The following is a 19,850-nucleotide window of genomic DNA, read 5'->3' on the forward strand; positions in this document are numbered from 1 at the left end:
ACTGTCAAACTTGCGTAAAAGGGGGTATTTATTAATATTTCGGTACTAGACCTTCATCAGAAAAACAGTGGTGCAGAAATCATGGTTCCATCAATTACAGCAAGTCATCCAGGCCCTGAAACAGCAGACCAGCCCTAGACCATCACACCATCTCCATCATGTTTGACTGTTGGCATAATGCTCTTTTTATGGAACAGGACAAACCCTTTTAAAAAGTTCAACTTTTGTCTTGCTGGTCCACCACTGAGGACCATCAAGTTCTTTTTTGTGTTCTTTGTGCCATTTTTAACCAGTCTTGTTTCTTATTGAGGAATCATGAATGCTGACCTTAACTGAGTCAAGTGAAGAATTCAGGTCTTTAGAAGTCATTGATGCACTCTTGGAGTAATTTTGGTAGGCCAGCCGATCCTGGGAAGATTCACCTCTGTTCCAAGTTTTCTTCATTTGTGGATAATGGCTCTGATCATGGTCCGCTTGAGTCCCAAAGCCTTAGAAATGGCTTTGTAACCCGTCTCAGACTGATCAAGATGACTTTTTATCTCATCTGTTCTTGAGGTGTTTTTTTTTTTTTTTTTTTTCTCCCATGATGTGTTGCTTTTTGAGATCTTTTAGCCTGCCTCACATTGTCAGACAGGTCCTATTTTAGTGGTTTCTTGGGGTGGTACTTTTTTTCACATAGGGCCACATAGGTTTGGGTGGCCTTTTCCCATAATAGCAGAAATCATCATTCAAAAACAGCATTTAGTAGCTTATCAGATTATCTATGCCTAATATTAAATATTGTTTGGATGAACTGAAACACTTAAAAATTACATTTGTGCAAAAAAGGAAGAAATCAGGAAGTAGGAAAACACTTTTCACATAACTATTTCTGATTATGTGCAATAAAATTGTACTCTTACTCTGTACAGTTAAACCAGACTTAGTCTTTTTATTGAGTCAGTAAGTGGTCAGACTGCTTTGCTGCTAATCATTTATACATGAAACCTGAGCTTAAAAACTGCATTTCCAATTATCATAGACAGACACTCATTCATTTCTTCACCAGCTGATCAATGCATTGCTGCTTATTCACTCATAACGTGAATGTGTCTTTGTGCTTGTGTGGAAATACCTTTTACAGCCTCGTCCACTACTTCCACCACCCGATCAATCTGCTGGACCTGAAACACAGACAGACACACATGGGAAAAGTTTATTGATGATGACAAACCCAAGTGCCCATAGGAAACAAAAGCCTGATATTGACAACCCACAAACACAAATGTACTGATCCCTGTTTAAACTAGGTTTGCATGTAAATATACACAAAGACAATGTGGAGAAATGCACATGAACAAACAAGCAGCGATAGATTTAATCACACAAAGTTTTCTACAGCCAGGATTAAGTGATATAGATTTTCTAAATGCCACCAGGTCTCTGTGCAGCTTCAGCACCACTTATGTTATGTATTGACAGAGACCTAGTGTGGGAGGATTTTATGAAAACAAAGATATAGAGACAGAAAGAACTAAGGAGGATTGCAGGCAGATGATCATACAGGTAAGAAAAACAGAAATAAAGTATTAGATGAAACTATAGCAATAGCTATAAAAACAATCTCATATTACTGTCAAGCTATTTTCAATGGAAACTATAAAGAAAATCCTGCAGATCAGACAACTAATAATACACCAAAACCCCAGCAATTCAAGAATGAAAAAGTACAAGACTGGACTTCTTAGAGTTTGTATTTGTTTTTAAGAGTTAAAATTTTTGATGAGAAGAGTCGAAATTCAACTTGTCAGCCATCCTTTAACAACTCATGTGCAGAGGATGCAGACAGAAATAACTGAGAAGTAGAGGCAAAAAGGGATGAGAGAGTGTTAAGTTCTGGAGAAGGTAAAATAATTATTTCTCTTGTCATTATTTTTTGTTTTCCCTCCCAGCACCTCCCTGTTCTCTATATCATTTACTCTTTCTTTTATAAAGGCTGTAGCCCTGTGGCATCCAGTCTCTGTGCCTCCAGGCCAATTACCCAGAGAAAGCTCTCTTTCAAACACTCACACAAATGCACACTGTGCCTTGCAGGCAGCAGTTACATGCATGTTACACACTGAGATCAAACCTTTTTATTCTAATGGTCAGGGAATCCGGGTTAGCTCAGAAAAGCAGCAGGTGTCCCTGCACACAGTGAGGGTCAGATTTTTACATTTTACAGATTCATTCAGATCTAACTTTTTAACCTCTTGTTGATATCTAAGAGCGCATTCACACCAGAGCTGTTTGGTTCGCTTTAAACGAACTCTGGTCCATTTTCCCGGATAGTCCGGCTAGTTTGGGGTGGTGTGAAAGCTCACATGAACTCTGGTGCGGACAAAACAAGCGGACTCTGGTCTGCCTGAAAACAGGGGGTCTCAGTCCGCTTCCAAACGAACCCTGGTGCAGTTCGTTGGAAGTGTGAAAGCAAAGCAGACCAACTTGTGAACCAAAGACAGGTAGTGGCATAAAGTGTTATGATATAAGGATTTATATGTGATTTAATACACTCAAATACATGTCGGTACCTCGTCTGGCGTCTGTGTAGCCATGGCAACACGTCGTAGCCCGTGCTTATTTATTCATCTTGTGTAAAGAACGACATGTTGGACAGCTCACTGTCTCGCTGACTGCTCCTTATGCCCCAGTGCAAGAGCAGAAACCCCAAGACAGCGTAAATTTTGTGTTTTTTTTCTTGTTTATGTGGAAAAAAAGACCAGTGGAAGGAGCTGGATTTCCCCATTTCGTCATCTTCTACGCCGGCTTTTCTTCTTAGTTGCCAGTTGTTTGTGACGACAGCGCCCCTATCGGGCAGATGTTGTAGGAGTTCAGATGGTTTGGTCCGTTTGACAAAGAGCAGTATGAATGCAAACTAAACCAAAGAAAAGTGAAACACTGTTGTAATTTCCGTTCCTAAACGGACCGAGTCCCCTGGACTATCAAGTGTGAAAATGACCTGAGAAAAGCCTGGCACACTAGAATATCATCATCTTGATTTTTTGCCAAATTCCTCTCTTACAACCAAAGTCAACAAAGACCTGGTTTTTGTATGGTTCTAAAGATTAGCTTGACTTACAGTCTTGTGGTGTGAGGTGTGTTATGAGGGATCTTTTTATCTCTGATATGCTCAGAGGACAATCAGACGGCTCCAACTTGAGGTTCAAAATATAAACACAATAATTCATAACAAACATGTTCAGCATTCACAATCAGAATCCCTGCTGGTTGGGTTAACACAGAGGGCAGCTGAGAAGACATAAGCAGGATTGTTGTGTGGAACAGAGCGTTGGCCAATCAGGAAGTCAGCTGACCAAGGGAGGAAATGATAAAACAGGACCGACTTGTTTATTTGTGATAAGAACACAAGTAGTTAAACTATGTGTCATGTAAAACAGACCAAAATCCTACAGACAAGGAAGGGAGCTGGACTGAAACTGTTACCATGATAGAGCAGGTAACTACATTTAGCATTTCAAGACTCCTGTGGATGCACAAGATTTTGAGATTTGAGAGTGCAGACTTTGGTAGTTGGTGAATGGATCTGTTAGTGTGTGGTGTCTTGTGTTATCCACCTCACCCTACTAGTGTGTGATGCACCCCACAAAAAAAAAAAAACACAATAATAATAATAATAATAATAATAATAATAATAATAATAATAAAAAGGTTGTAGTGGGCACTAGGCTCAATACAACTGGAAAAGTAAGTGAATAAGAAACAATGTATGCATGCTCAAATGGTTTTTTGTTTGTTTGTTTGTTTGTTTGTTTTTGTTTTTTGTTGTTTTTTTGGATCCAGGTATGCACATTGTTTTTTTTCTGGTTAGAAGTTTAATTTAATTAAAATATAATTAGTTTTATCTTACTTCAGTCAGACAACTTATGTGATATAGTTTACAAAGCTTTTATTTATTCTATTTATTTATTTATTTATTTTTTAAGATTTACTTTTGGGCCTTTTCGTGCCTTTATTAGATAGAGCAGGACAGTGGATAGACTCGGAAACAGGGAAGAGAGCAGGGAGAGACATCGAGAAATGGTGCCACAGGCCTGATTTGAACCCAGGCCGCCCACATACATGGTGTGCGCCTTTACCACTCGACTACTGGCGTGCCCCGAAAGCTTTTATTTCTTAGATGCAAACATACGTTTTTTGGTGTCTAGGCTCCAACTTTATCACTCCTGGCATAATGATATGCAGGATTTTAAAGGAGTGATGATATACTTAAAACCCAACAGGGTTGGTGCCAACAGGTGGATGCTGGGGAAGAGGGGGGATTAAAGAGCAGCACTGACAAAGGCAGCATGGCAAGGGAGGCAGAGGAAGAGACTGAAAATTTTGGAGTTTAAGTAATCTACAGAATTAGGAGGAATGTTTGTCATAGGAGAATGTGTCAATGACCTGACTGAATTTGATTGGTGCTACTCAAGTTGCTGACAGAACTTGCTCGCTTGCGTCGCTTCATTATCCACGAGTGAAATGTTTTCTAAAGTGGTCTTGCATGTACAGACCAAAAAGAGGTGTTTTCTGAAGTCATTATTGTATGTGCACACAAATATGAGAAAGGCTATCTTAAGTTCATAAAAGAGAATATCTTGAGGGAGAAACTTGTGCACAGGTGAGCTTGTGACACCAAACTGACATTGTGTTTGATATTTTAAAATCTTGTGGATAAAGAAATAAAATGAGTCCTGGTTATTCTACATGAATTGTCAGTAAATACATCAACAATAAGCAGTGACCGAAAGTTTGTGATATACTGTATGTGTGTGGGATCAAATAAGAAAAAACAAAGGCTGGGTCCATTATATTTTCTAATATAGCTGGCATACTGAATACAGATATATCATACTCTGAAAAAAGATGTGCGTGCTTCTCATGTTTACCACATTGCTTACCCACTGTAATCCTCTGATTACCTAGCCAGCACAGTGTTTGTGATGTCTCTCAGATACAGGATGTGACATGTCTGGTTCAGAGACATGGAACACATAAGGCTTGCGTGACTTTCTGTGTACCTTACACACAATACACTGTCATTCATTTCACAGTGACTTCAGAGAGAAAACACAACAGAAACACATGAAAGCTGACACACGGGTCAATTAAACTGAATGAATTCAACAGGAACCACTTTTTTTTTTAACTACAGCCCTTATCTAGCCGTTAGTGCAATCACAATATACAAATTCTAGACTGGTTATTTGCATCTCATTTGCATAACCCACCAACTGTCACTGTCATTGTGTGGCTGATTGTAACTACCAGCGATACACAAGGGGAGTGTGCGCATACTCACACACCTCTGCTGGTGTGTGTTACCTTGTGTGGCTGTTCATGCAGCACCAATCAGAGTGTGTGAGTAAGTGTGAGCGACTTTAAATGCATAATCCAATCTAGTCATGACAATAGAAGGACCGACAGTGGTAAACTTTCCAGATGTTTCTGCCTCGCCCTGAAGGCTATTACATATACAAGCCTGTTTATCTGAATGTAATTATATTATACATACATGCCACTTGATTTAAATGTAATTATGTTACACAGTGGCATGTTTACTTAAATGGAATAACATTATTCATGGTAAAGGATATTTAACGTAACACTGCAGACAACCCCCCCATATATTATTTTACAACAGTGTCAGTTGTCAGCACTGAATACTGGACTGGGTCATTTATCGTTGCTTACAACAAAGCAGTTTGTTATTCATAAGCAAATTAATTCAGCATTATGCAAAATTAAATCAAGGTTCTCTGTTGTGATTTGTTTAGGCAAAGCTGTTTTTTGTGTGCATGTAGTAAACAAAGTAATGCGTGTCAATATGTTCAATACTGAGCTGGAAACGGAACATGCAACTTTGCATTTGCTTGTAATGAATGTTTTTTTATGGAGCACTGCAAGTGTAGCTCTGATGACTTATAAGCCCATGAGGTTGGGCACTTCTTGTGCACAACTACGCAAAAACGAACACACTGAAACAATCCATTTTTTTATGGCGCACGGCCAAAAGACACTACAATAAAATGGACAGGTTAGCACTCAATATCCTTTTAAATTCTTTAATTATGGTACCACTTTATCCAGAATAAAATCATTTAAAAGGGAATTACTGATTACTGACCTGTCAGTTTCTTTGTACACTTTTTGTGCATGACATTATCTGCTGCTACAGAAGCATTTATCAAACCTAACTACATAGGTTTCTGTTTTTTCATCTCGACACTCAACCAAACTCACAATATTTCTAAATCTGCACGGCTTCAGTCTTTTGTTTGGTCCTGGAGTGTGATGTGGATGGAAGATTGACATATTCTTTAAGTTGACACATCAATGATTAAATAATGAATACTTATTAAGCTTTAAAATAGTGATAATTTTAGCATCTCTTTGCTTTGAGCATCCTCCTGATATCTGCGCAGAAACAGTTTGAAAATTAAATTATTGCTGCATATCACAGTTTGTCGTCACAGTCAGCTCATACCTGCACCACAGGGTTTGGAGCGAAAATGCAATAGCAAGGGGACTGCAACTAAAACACCCAACAAATCTACTTAAAAGGATGTTTTTGTGCCTCCTGTTGTTATATCTGCATATTTGTATGACTCCCCAGAGGTAAACTGAAATTTCTTTTCTGGCTGCAACATATTTTGTGTTGTCTGATTGTTCTCTCAGTGCGTGGAGTAACCCACTAATCTCTAACTTCACAGTATGAATTCAAGAAAACAACAGGGAAAGACTGTCCAGAGTCACCTTCAAAAGAGCAGAGAACAAAAAAACTACTGATGACTCTAGCCAAAAGCAAAGAAATATTTATGTAATTCTCATGTCTCTTATCCTGTCTTTAGCCAAACCCTGGATACTTATGTATATAGTCTCTGTGTAAGTGTTAGAATAATGTTAAACAGAGTGATTTTATATAAAACTAATGGAGTAGTTCAGACCAGCATCTTTGTCTGTCTGGTTTTGGAATTTGCCAATGTACACGGTAAAATTAAAAAAAACTGACAAACACTTGAAGACACTTTGGCTCATCAATTTCACATCCCTTAGTTGTCCTAAGGCCGGCTACAAACTACAGGATTTTAAGCCTGATTTTAGGTAAGATTTCATCATTGTAGGGTAGCAGTGAAATTAAAGGGCACAATTAAACTCAAAAAGCTCAGATAGCTCAGTTGTATCTTGGAAAAGATATATGCTGAGAAAAATATTTTTTCCAGATCATATAAAGCTCCTACATCCTTGAATTTTTCATGTATTTGCTCATACAGCAGTGTGTGTGCTGCTTATGTGCAGAGCTGATAAAGGAGACAGGAGTGTTTAGGGGCAAGTCATCATGTGAAAAGTTGAAATAAGAAGGGCAGATGTAATAATTTCCCAATTTCCCAGCATGAATATGAAACTCTAATTTGAACAAATTTTTGTTGCCTATTAGGCTAGCCACTATAGCCTATCTAAATGAAATTTCCATTTCCCATTTCACTTGATTTGAGCTGCAATGGCCAAGGTCAGACAGGTGTAACCGTCGCAAGTCTTTGGTCTCATCTGGGCTTTAGTCCCTCGCCCTCCCAGCCCTTTTCGTAATATTCTAAAGGCTTTTTGAAACTGGATAGGTGCACCTCAGCTGAAACAACAGGGTTTAGTGACTCTCTAAAGAAGAACAGAGTTCAATATTTGCTCAGACCAGAAAATCAATCAAAAGTAATGATCATCAGGTTGTCCTGAAATAGCTATTTACTTTGCTGACATATTGTTTTCAGTAAGGGCGCACAGTATGCTTAACACAATACTTCCGTCAAGCTCTTCAAAATAAAAGTCCGCGGCTGTTATTTTTCTGAAACGCTTTTATTGTGAACACCTTCACTAGGAAACATGTTCAAGTCATTAGCAGCTTAACACACCTCATCAGGATTGAGATGAAATGTGAAACTTGGAAAGCAGTTAGACATTAGTAAACCTAGAGAGACTTTAAAAAATAAAAAATGTTTTCTATACTTAGAGATAATTTGAGTATGCCGTCAAAGGCTTGTTTCAAGGGAATAAGGGGGTTAATAACACTTGAATTTGGATTAGAAAGCATTATCTCTTTTTAATTTTGTAATACTGTGATATAATACCATATTGTCAAAGGTAAGAAAAATACCGTGATATGATTTTTAGGCCATATCACCCAGGCCTAGTTTTCGGTACATTTTCTTGCCTCTGTCCTCTGACTTGTTTCTTTCCTATATACACTAAAATTCTGTTCTCCCTCTACCTATCCTTCTAATACTTTGTCCTTTCACTTTGTCTTACTTTTCTTCCCATCATGTTCATCTAAGTAGTCTCAGCCTTGTCTCATGGGGGGGGTCTATTGATCATCCAAGCGGCAGGGAGGGCGAGATAGAAAAGACACAGCAGGTTGTCAGCCAGGTGAATGACAGGTCAAACTGTCCATGTGTGTGTTTCTCTGTGTGTGTCCGTCTGTCCTCTTAAAAGGTTCTCCATTAGACAGACGGGATAAAGACAGACGAAGGGCAACACACTCCTCTGTGCTGAATCTCTCTCTGAATATCCCCTATAAAAGTGAGGAAATGTGCACACATACGCAAACAAAACACACACATACCCCAATGATGCTGAGTCCTTTGAGGTACTCCATCCGTGGCTGAGCCTGAGGGACGCAACCTGCTACCACCACTTTTTTCTGCTGATCCTGGGCTTTTCTGTGAAAACAAACACCAAGAAAAAAAAGATTAACAGAAGTAGAAAATGTGTCGAATTTAACACCAACTGTTTGCTCAATCCAAGCCAACAACCCCTAGCCCCCTTTTCTTTTTTTTTTCTTTTTTTTTCCCCCCAAGATGTGGAAAACACAGGGGAACATAAAGACAGCTGGCACCACACCAGCTCACTGCTGTCTGGCTGTGGTCTGAAAAAATTTATGTCAACAATAAATTCAAATGATTCTGGACTATTACAAATGTTTTACATGCCTTACCATGCAACATAAATACAAAATTAAAACTAAACTAAAAAATGCCTGAAACTATTATTTTTTCATTGTAGTATTCAGTGACTGTTAAGCAAAAGACCTCACCACTTAAAGGTTATTAAAAATCTGATATCTTTATTAATTTACAAAAACAATACATGCTTTATTGGGACCAAAACAATGTAATATAATGCACAAATACAAAATACAGTCTTTATTAATGAGTCTGTATGTTTTTGTTTTGAATCCTGTAAATGCTAACTATGATAAACATACATATTAAGAAATACTATTCTTAAGAGGCTGACATAAATGTGAAAGGAATTTTCTTCTTCGAATTTAGAGAGGAGTCAGAAAAGAATCTCTCAAGCATCTGTTCACCTTTCATAAGAGACAAGTCTAACAAGCAGCACATCAAGTCGTACATGGTTGTTTCACCACATCGGTCGTTGTGAGTAAGGGCACATGTCTGAGAAGCTGCTCTTTTACAAGGAGAACTTTCCTTTTTTGTTTGCCCTGGTGGCATGTCAGCTATTCCCTCCTGAAACCTCCATGAGACAACAGAGAATAAACTCAAGGTAATTCCCACAATGCATACTTGGTTTTTGATGTCTTGAGACATTTTTTATCAACGGCAACACATTGATGAACTGATAGGACTGTTTCTATACCAGGGCTGGAAATTAACTTTATTGTCAAACTGCCACTGTGGCTGGTGGATTTATGAATCCACCAACCATATATTTTTCTGGTAACTTCATTTAATTGGCCGGTTACTACAAATTTAGTTATGATCAGGGCTATTATAAAAAGGGATAGGTTTAAATTTCTATATAAATATAAATTACTGACCTGCTCATTGTCTTGCTCATAAACAGAAATTAGTTTTTTTTTTCAAACTTTATTTTGATATTTTCAGTGCACACATATGTCATGCAGCAAAGATCTGCACGGTTGACTGGATAAACTTGTCAAAAATATGGTTTAAAGTATGCGACAACACTCACACTTTCCAGCATTACCTTAATTATAGTGATAACTCTCCTAAAATTAGTGCATAACAATAAACTGATAATCTGCCTCTCAGTTAAGCCTAATAGCAAGAAAACCTGAATTTTTTAGACCTGGCTGCAACAGAGACTCAAACCAGCCTAAAAATAATTGGAACAAGAACACATGCCAGTATATTCAGAAATAGTTGGAACATTTATTTATCAAACAGCCTTTAACTTTAACACTATAATTCTTGATTCTGATACTATAATTCACCTCATTATGCTGCTGGCTAAAACAAAGTGGCTGGTAAAAAGAAAATGTCAGTGGCTGGTAAAGTTTCGAATCAACCAGCCAAAGTGGCAGGTAGGTAAAAAGTGAATTTCCAGCTTCCTTTTAACGTTATTGATATTTGAGTTTTGAAAAGTATAAAACCAGCATAGGTATTTACATAGCCAGGTGTGAATCTTCATCCCTCCCTGCTTCCCTCCCTGATGCTTTATAAGTAGCTGTGCTAACTTGTATTAGTGCTAGGCAATTAATCAAGTTAAATTTAAATTGCAATCTGGCTAACTATGCTCATGACCGCAAGATCCTCAAGATCTAACAATTGTTGTGGGCTGAATGCTGTTTTGTCTATACTAGAGATGCACTGATTTCTGATATGCCAAATAATTTTAGCCAATATTGATACCAGTAAGGATATTTAGTTCAGACCTAAAACTTCAGTCCCTAAAGTACGCAACTTAAGGTTTGAGGATGAACATCTTGAGAAATTTCATTTTTAAAACAGATTTTAAAGTGTACGGCCTAAAACTCCACTAACTTATTTGTTCCTATGGCAAAGGAACAAAGCAGACTAAACAATATACACCATAGTCCATTTTTCAAAGGTTATTGGTAAAAACATCTTTCTCTTTCTTAAACAAGTTATCCTTGATGCACATTCCAGTTACAGTTTGAAAATATGTTTGTTTTGTTTGTTTTTTGCACGTACATGGGCAAAAGAAAGGGAGAAAACCGACAGGCAACCATGACAAGTGTTACAGTGCATCAGTGTAGCCCTTCTCTTATAAAAGAATCACTAAAAACATGATAGAGGACATGAAACAAGAGATTCAAAACATTGCTTTTCTGACAAAACAGAGTAGTGTGACATCCAAAATGATGACAAAATAGAGAGCAGAGCCAAAACTGGGAATTTAAAATGCTGTGTGAATGTCAAATATTTAAAACATTCATGAAGAGAATGGCACGGAGTGAAGATGTCATCTACAAGAGAATAAGCACAGATAAAATATTATTTTAATAGTTATCATAAATAAAGGTCAGCAAAAAAATAATTTTCTCTGATGACTTCAGTTAAAAAGGGAAGGACAAACAGTAAAATAGAGTAGCAAAACACGAGGAGTGTGTGCATGTGTGTTGTACTGCTCATGTGTGCGGTCGTGCATGTGTGATAGACGTGTGTGCAGTGGGTCTGTGCGAGTTCTTTCTGTCACCTCCAGTTAGTGGCAGTGAGATTTGAGACACTCGGTCTGTCTGACAAAAGCTTTTGGAGAAGCTGCCCAGACTCCGGCATGAATCTTTAATAATGAAGCCTCCTGACAGCTGGAGCTAGAGAGGGAGGGAGGGGGGGCACGTAAAGCGAGGGAGGAACCGTGGGAGGAGGACAGAGGAGGAGCAATGAAACTGGATGCAAACTGTCAGCTGTGTTTTAATTCAGACTGCTTGTGTATTCTTCAGCAAAACAAAGGGAGATGTGATGGAGGTTGAGAGTGTTTGTGTGTGAGCGAGCAGAGCGAGGGGAGAGAGAAAGGTGAAGGTAGACAACCCAATTCAAAGGCAGCTCACATTTTCAAGTGACACAGAAAGGGCGGGATGGATGAAAGCTAAAATCTGTGAGAAATGAGCGAAAGGAGGAGGAAAAGAGAGACCAAGACAGAAATACAGTGTGTTTTTTTTTATTATTTTGACTATTCAGAGCTGTTTACTTTCTTCATGGTTATTTTAGTGACACCTCTTATCTTGGCTTCTTGTTTTAACTGTTTATTGGCACAAGGGCTGAGCAGGTAAATTATTTAAGATGCCAAAAAAAGATGAGACATGGAGACAGAAGAAAGCTTGTCAGATATGCCACCTCAAAACAAACAAAAATGTTTTCACAGCACATTCAGAACACAGCTATTGATCTTGAAATGCTGTTTTCTTGTGCAAGTAGGTTCATTACAATCTTCACTTTAGACAGTTAAAATATTTGGATGTCCTTTTTTGTTAGGAGTAAACCTTGAAAGAGATGAAGAACTGGGCAAAGTAGTTTGAGATTTCACTTCAATTACAATTTTGGCTTCCCAGAATCATGAAAACAAGATAATCATAATTAAAAAACCTATGTTTTTAGGTTTTGTCATGTGGTAAATGGTTCAGAATTTGTTGTGATATTTTGGCCAAGAGCAATACATTTGTGTGTTTCTATTAAGAATGGGTGGTAATACAGTAATACCATATCGGGGGTTTTAGAAAATAGTTACAGTATTGCTTTAATAACTGTTTTGATGGTGGAAACATGTTATGAGTGAATGTTTACAATAAATGCCTTAAGAATTTGAGTCCGTATCCACCAGCAGAAACACTGCCTGTGTGTGACGCCTTAAATGTGCTTCATGATTTTAGGCAAATTGAGCGAATGGTGAACACATACATACTGGTGTCTTTATACTTGCATGTGGCACGCCATGGCCTTGCATGGTGCTGGCACACCACTGGGTCTCCACTAAAGTCAAACTGTTAAGTGCACTGCTGGTTGTAATGTAATCCACAGCAGAGTGAATTTAAAAATACAATAATTCTTCTCTCTGTGAGTAGATGAGTGGTGAAAAATGATGAAGTTTAGACAGTGGTTTAGACACAGTAGTTGCTGTGTGCTGCAGCAGCAAACCAGCAAGCACAATTAAACCATTAACAGTTTTTTTTAAAAACATTTGAACTCATCATGATGCCTTTTAATGTGAAATGTAGCTGAAATGTTTTTTTATGTGCCTTCTTACTGACAGATGAGTATAGTTTTGTGTTACCTTTACATTTTACTGCTGGGTTCCTGCAGTCATCCTCTAAGGAGAATGCTGTGTCTTATTAGCTGATCGAATGCAGGTTATTATTATGGTTGTCCTGTCTTGATTGACAGGATGGCCACGCTCCTTGCTGTCTAGCAGCTTCTTCAGGACAGCATCTCAGGTGTGGGGCAACATATAGGCCTCCTCATTTCGGTTCATAGCCTTATGTAAGGTCAGATCGATATGGATTTTTGGGAGCTGATGCCAATACTGATATTAGGGAATAAAAAACTCTGACATCTGATATATAACAGATTAATTTTTTTGCAGACATGTTATTGTGTATTAATTAACAAATAACAGAAATAGCTGTGAAAGCTGATATTTCTTCTGTATGCTTCTTACTGAGGTAGTAGCAGGTGTTGGTGTGATTAGCATCATAGTGAGGAGTCTGGGAAATTTTGCCAACCCCACTCACATGCGCCAGAGGGTCAAAATATTAGGAACACCTCTTACAACAGCAGTAATACTCACTATAAGAACAATGAATCATCTCTCTGACAGTGTCACCAACATTTATAAAGTCATACATTTACTGAAGTAGAATTCATGGAGATTGGTGTTGATTCATTGCACAGATGTGTCTAATGAAGTGGTCAGGAAGTGTATTTACAAAAGAATAATTCATTTTTATCTGCAGGTAATAGGTAAGTGGATAAGCACCATCATAAAAGTCACTGGTAAAACAAGATTTGAAATGCATCTCTCTGATGTTCTCTAAACTTGTATTCACATTTTTCTCTCCTCTATCATTCTGAACCAGGAAATCATTATAAGTGAAACTCCAACCAAAAACTAAACTAAGTTTAATAATCATGAGCTTGAAATCAATTAAACTAATTGTGACTATGATTTTTGCCATAAGCAAGCAGCCCTAGTAGAAAGGCTTCAGATCATTCAACAATGTGATTTGGCCTTAGAAAATGAAAAAACATGAATACTGTCCAGTTCCAGAAGCTTTGCCCCCCCTCATAAAAGACTCACATTGACATCACTGTACATACTCACACATGCACTAATACACTCACACACTCACAAACACAGTAGGGGTGCGTCTGCATAATTCACACAGTCTCCTGCCAAAATGTGCCAAACGTTCCTTTAATGCGTTCTTTGCTCCCCGCCCACAGACTCGGAGCCATCGCTGACACAGAGAGTAAGCAGACAGCGTCTGAGCCGTTGCCTCAGCGCCCCAGGGGGAACAGGCCAATCACGTCGCACACAGCTCATGGATGGGATGAGATGGAATGGGATTATGCGATGCAGTTGCCGTGGTGATACTTTTGAGCCCGACCGAGCGCTCGCTGCCAGTGACCCGGACCAGAGCAGATGCCCCCTGAGATCAGAGGACGAAATGTGTGCGTGTGCGTGTGCGTGTGTGGTTTGTGGCGCACACGTGTTTTGTTGGCTTGCTGGCACCTTGCCCTAAATCTCTACGGCCCCCTGTCAACTCTGTTACTGCTCTCCATCGCCTGGAGACCATACACACGCACCCACACACAGGGTCCGAACACCCACACACTCTGAACATACTCTAGACACACATACCAATGGTCATGGATGGCACTGGCACAGGCGAACGGTACTTTATGCATACATGTATGACCTCGGTGGTATGTATGTACATAAGGAGGGCTGTGCTGTACATACTGGTTTTTAACAGCTCAGTGGACACAGTGAATCAGTCAAATTAAAGCAGACTAAACGTCTAAATGAATTGATCAGGTTGACTTGGAGAAGCCACTCACTGTAAATATGACATTAAAATTACTCTAGGCATTAAGATGCACTGTACTGTATGACCTATATAAGAACCTCTTCAACTTTCTCACAGCAAATATCGAAGTGAAAGAGAGGGAAATTTGTAGCTTATTATGAAAGTCTTCTACTCTGTAATCCTACCTTCCTGTGACTGAAACAGAAGAAAAATGCTTATGTTCCTACAGCTACCAAAGATGTTAAGCATCTCATAAAAATACTGACAAGGAATAACAAGCTTCATCCTTTAATGCCATTCAGTGTTAATGCAGTCGAGAGAGTTGTTTGAAATTTTTTTTTTTACCATGCACTAGTCCTAATTTTCATTGTGTTCTCAGTGTGTGGTGTTTCCAATTAACATGCCTTAGACTCAAGGCTTTTACTTCATTTTTTACCTAACATTATGACTTGAGGCTCCTTAGTAGAGTTTGTGGTTTGTTGGTTATATGCCTCTGTATGAGCTAAAAAAGTAGACAGGCAAGTTAAGTGACAACATTGACATTTTATCTATAGGGATTTTTAATGCCTGTAAATGCCTCCACAGATGTCAGGCAAGCATGCTGAAGAAACAACTTTGTTTTTTGCATTTTCGTTGCAAATATTTGCAGTGAGTTACACATGTGAAAGAAAACATGATGACATTTTTTGTACGGAAATACTGCTTAAAGATGTACGTGACAAGATCAGCAAATAAATGAATAAAATGTACCTCTTAGTCCACAAAGTTCACTTAAATTGCCACAAATGTTTCTAAAAGAAATTAAGTAAGGTGTATTTATAAACTTAGAACAAAAAGGAAAGGTGTGTTTGGTAGATTAAATCTTTGTTGTAACAATGATGCTTGGCAATACATCTTGAAGTGCTGGAAAGCCCTCTATTTCCCTGTTAAATGGTGCCACATTTGTAAGGAATGTGCATTTGTGGGATGGGCAGCAGGGCTGAGTATGTGGGTTGTCTCCATGAAAAATGTGCCATATCTTCTCTGCCAAAAAGTTTAATCTGGCACTGACTCTTGTTTGGTGGATTGGATGACTGAAGTCTGAAGAAACAAGACAAATTGCAATTTAACTTTTTTTTTTTCTAACAAACCTCTGTGACATGGGAAAGAACCATATACAGCCACAACAGCCTGGCACCTCCTCCCCATGCTCGTCACCAGTGCGGTCACACACTGCTGTGAAATTGCATCCCATTACTCAACCTGCATTTGTCACAAGTCAGCCAGTGTGGTTGTGTTGGTCAGTCTGGCACGAACTGCACACCCAAACTGATCCCACAAGTGTTCAATGGGGTCGAGATCAGGACTGCTCGCAGGCCATTCCATCCTCTCAACTTCCAAATTCTGGAGGTAGTCTCTGATAAACCCCAGTCTGTGGGGGCAAGCATTGTCATTGTGGAGATAAGGGTTTCGTCCCAGACTGTGGAGATAAGGGGTCGCTCACCTCAATATCACTCTGCATTGAGATTGCCTGCTCGGTTTAGATTATATACTATGCATTATGGGCATAGGCATCATGCAACCCCAGCCCCTATCCATAGTCGTATTGCAAAAACTTATTTTAAGATTTATCAATATCTTCAGACAGCACAGTCTTTTCTTGGACTTGATTTTCCAACATAGACCCCATATTTGTTGGCTGTAGGGCTGTCACCTTACAGTCGGTGGGTCCACTGTTGGTTGATGAGCTCTTGTCTGACCAAAATCTCATGTGGCCGGACAGTCAGAGAGACAGCGAAAGGAGCTCACAGCAGTGGGCAATCAACTAGGGAGAGAGAGAGAGAGAGTGAGAGAGAGAGAGAGAGAGAGAGAGAGAGAGAGAGTTTCTACCTGACTGTTTCCCTGACTGTTTCTCAGCAGTTACACTTTAAAGAACTTAGAAACACATCCACAACTTAGCATACATGTGCTAGAACACTGGTTCTCAACAAGTGGGTCAGGACACAAATGTGGGAAAAGTGGAAAAAAATTGTGCCAAACAGTATCTAGGATGCATGGAAATTCTAGGCTATCAAGTTCACATATTATATTTCATTCCGTTATAAGTAAATTAGTCTTTTTCATGAGATTTTGACTTACTTATCCTGTTTACTTGGATAGAAATCCATTGAAGAAAGCTGTTTTTTCCCCAATGTCTTCATTTCTTAAGATCTTTGAAAAAAGTAACCACCAAACTCTACATTATCACAACAAAATAGGGTGAAATAACAGGTTTGCATGCATGTCCTCACAAAGTTCTGGCCTGTCTCTTTGTTCATTCATGTTTTGTTCTATCTAGGGTCCAAATTGCTCAAATTATTTTTTTATAAAATTGAGAATCACCATGTAGAAGGTGGAAGATTTTGTGTGTATCGAAGTGGCACTGCGAGTGTCTTTACTCCTCCCCCTGCTACAGCCTCTACACCCACTGCATGTTTTGTTTACCTGTCTGAAAATACACTGTATGAACTCCCTTTTCATCTGATTAAAATTCACATGATGTTATTGTCTGTTACAGATAGAGAGCAGAGAAGAGAGACAGCAGTGTCTCATTACATCATAAAGTCTTCCCTTATATTGTGGCCGCAGCATTGTTATTGTTATAAAATAAGACCAAAAAAATCATTTTCTGAGGTTATTTTGTGTATACTATATAGTTTTTGTGCAGTGAACACAAAAAGACCTATTTTTTTGTTTTTGTTTGTTTTTTAGTTCATTTGGACTACCAAGAGGATGCAATGAGGAGTGTAACTAATTCGCCTGATCTAAAGACAATGTGCAGGGTTTTTTTTTCCCTAAAAGACAAATCGATTGGTTGGTGTGTGGATGTAATTTTAGTGAACAAGTTTTTCTCTGGGTGACTACAGCCTTAGCTGCTAGATAAGCAATAACAAAAAGGGGAGACATACACTAGAGGAAGACATAGCCCCATGTCCTTTAGAAATAACCAGTGGTTTAACAAGAAGCCCTTCAAAGTTGGCCACTGGATGTGTTTCAAATTTTTCTCATAAATGTATTAAACATCAATAATTATTTGAAACACAAAAATCTGAAGCACGCTCTAATAAGGCACATGTTTTTGTAGATAGAAAAACATCTAAACAGGCTGACAGCTGTGAGCAGTGTGGGGTGTGGTTGGTGTTTGTGTGCATGTGCCCTCTCAATGACTCTCCCTGCTGCTAAACACCCTTAGCCCTATACAGACAGCTACATAGGGGGGAAGAGGATGAGCTCATTACACATAGACTCACACACAGAGCCAGCCATATGCTCCTCAGCAAACATGTTGCTTAAAGAATGAGGTCATACTGGTAAGAGTGGTAAGGAGAGGTTGTGTAACTGAGATATACATATCTGCATCCTGATTAGCTCTGAGTGCTTTTTAACACCATGATCTTTTACTATGACACCATCCTGTTCTTAATATGTGAACGTATTACCTGTTAAAGACTATATCTAAAAATTATTGTCTTTAATGTATATGATTAAAATCAAATGATTTTTATTGAAAACATTGAGCATTAAATGTTAATCTGGTCTAAATGATTTATTTTCATTACAGTTTCAATTTTCCATATTTCCGCTGTCCTTGCTCCTCAGTGTCCCCTCGTCCCTCATCCTCTCATCTGCACTCCAATGGTTTTCTGGCTGAGTTGACAGCGAGCCAGCCAATCAGCACACTCCTGACCTCTCCGCATTAGCATAAGCAGCAAGGGGCAAGGTTAAGTACCCATCAAGCCTCAGTAATTAAGATGTGAGCTGGTGTGTGCATGAGTGTGTGAGAGTGGGATGAAGTGAGTGAGAGAGGGACCAATTGTGTTTAATCTTCCACTCCACAGATCTTCCACTTCCACAAACTTCTCTTGCTTTCACACAATCTCAGCAAGGCCACTGTCCCCATTTCTAATCCACATGGAACCTCACAATATTTAAACTCAGTTTTGATGTACTGTGGGGATTCAATGTATATTTATTTATATTATGCATTATCAGTTTTCTGTATTTCATAATAAGGAGTTGTTTCTTCATCCCTGACTGACAGCCCACACTATATAAACACAGAGAAAACACACTGTGTTACTGTGATGGAGATCAGCCTCTCCTCTGTGGATAAGTGTAACGGCAAAGTTTACTAAAACAACTGTCAGAAAACAAACAGCATAAATAAAACAGCAGCTAACTCTGGGCCTGTGGGATCACACTGCAGACAAACTCAACTAAATGAAAGCTGTTAATGTACTACACGAGGGTCCTTTAGGAAAAGTAGCTGAGAGAGGGGAGAGGAAAAGAGAGAGACGCATGACAGTGATTGACGGGAAACTGTCAGAAAAACATTTTTACAAACACGTGAAAGAGAGAGAGAGGAGGAAATGACACAGGTGAGTGTTAAACATCAAACATGTGCTGGTTAGAGGAGATGAAAGTGATGAAAACATGACAGAAGAAGCAGATGGAGAGTCAAAGGAGTCAAAGGCTCATCAATGCCACTCTGTTAACAGCCAGTGTACACAGTAATTGTCCAGTGTGGGAAAATTCAGCTGTCCTGCCTCAGACAACTAAATCCTAACACTTGTATTTTGTGATTAACAACCACCCACAGCAACCAATGAGTCTATTACTGGCATCAGTGGTGTCAGACTAAAATTAGAATGACTGTAGATATTTACAGAAGCCTCTTTGTACATTTTAATATCACAATTTCTCTAATCTTGTTCTAATACTAAATGATTTTAAATATTAATGACAATTCCAATCTAAATTCTAAAGGAAACACACGAAATATTCACTGGTTCAGCGGCTTTAGATGGGGAAAATATGTGATTAGAGAATCAAATGCTCTTAGTGTAAAACCTTAAACTCCTTAAAATGGAAATCCATTAATGATTAATATATTACTCTTTTGCTAAACAAACACTACTATGTTGCCAACAGACAGAAAATCCCCTATAACTAAATGCATCCACTTTATGGTCAACTAAACATTATGTTATTTATGATGTTTATCTAATAGCAA

General features: G+C 38.7%; 1 protein-coding gene across 2 annotated transcripts in view; it reads right to left on the minus strand.

The window, feature by feature from the left end:
• cdkal1 (CDK5 regulatory subunit associated protein 1-like 1) overlaps window positions 1–19,850 on the minus strand; it is a 386,640-nt gene that overhangs the window by 254,872 nt on the left and 111,918 nt on the right. For both annotated transcript variants that reach the window (XM_041793396.1, XM_041793398.1), the window contains exons 5-6: window positions 8,630–8,726; window positions 1,115–1,163 (exon numbers count right to left, since the gene is read on the minus strand). In XM_041793396.1, the coding sequence (XP_041649330.1) occupies window positions 1,115–1,163; window positions 8,630–8,726 (146 nt within the window). The remainder of the gene's footprint in view (window positions 1–1,114; window positions 1,164–8,629; window positions 8,727–19,850) is intronic.

The sequence above is a fragment of the Cheilinus undulatus genome, linkage group 8 (assembly GCF_018320785.1).
Source record: "Cheilinus undulatus linkage group 8, ASM1832078v1, whole genome shotgun sequence".
NCBI lineage: Eukaryota > Metazoa > Chordata > Actinopteri > Labriformes > Labridae > Cheilinus > Cheilinus undulatus.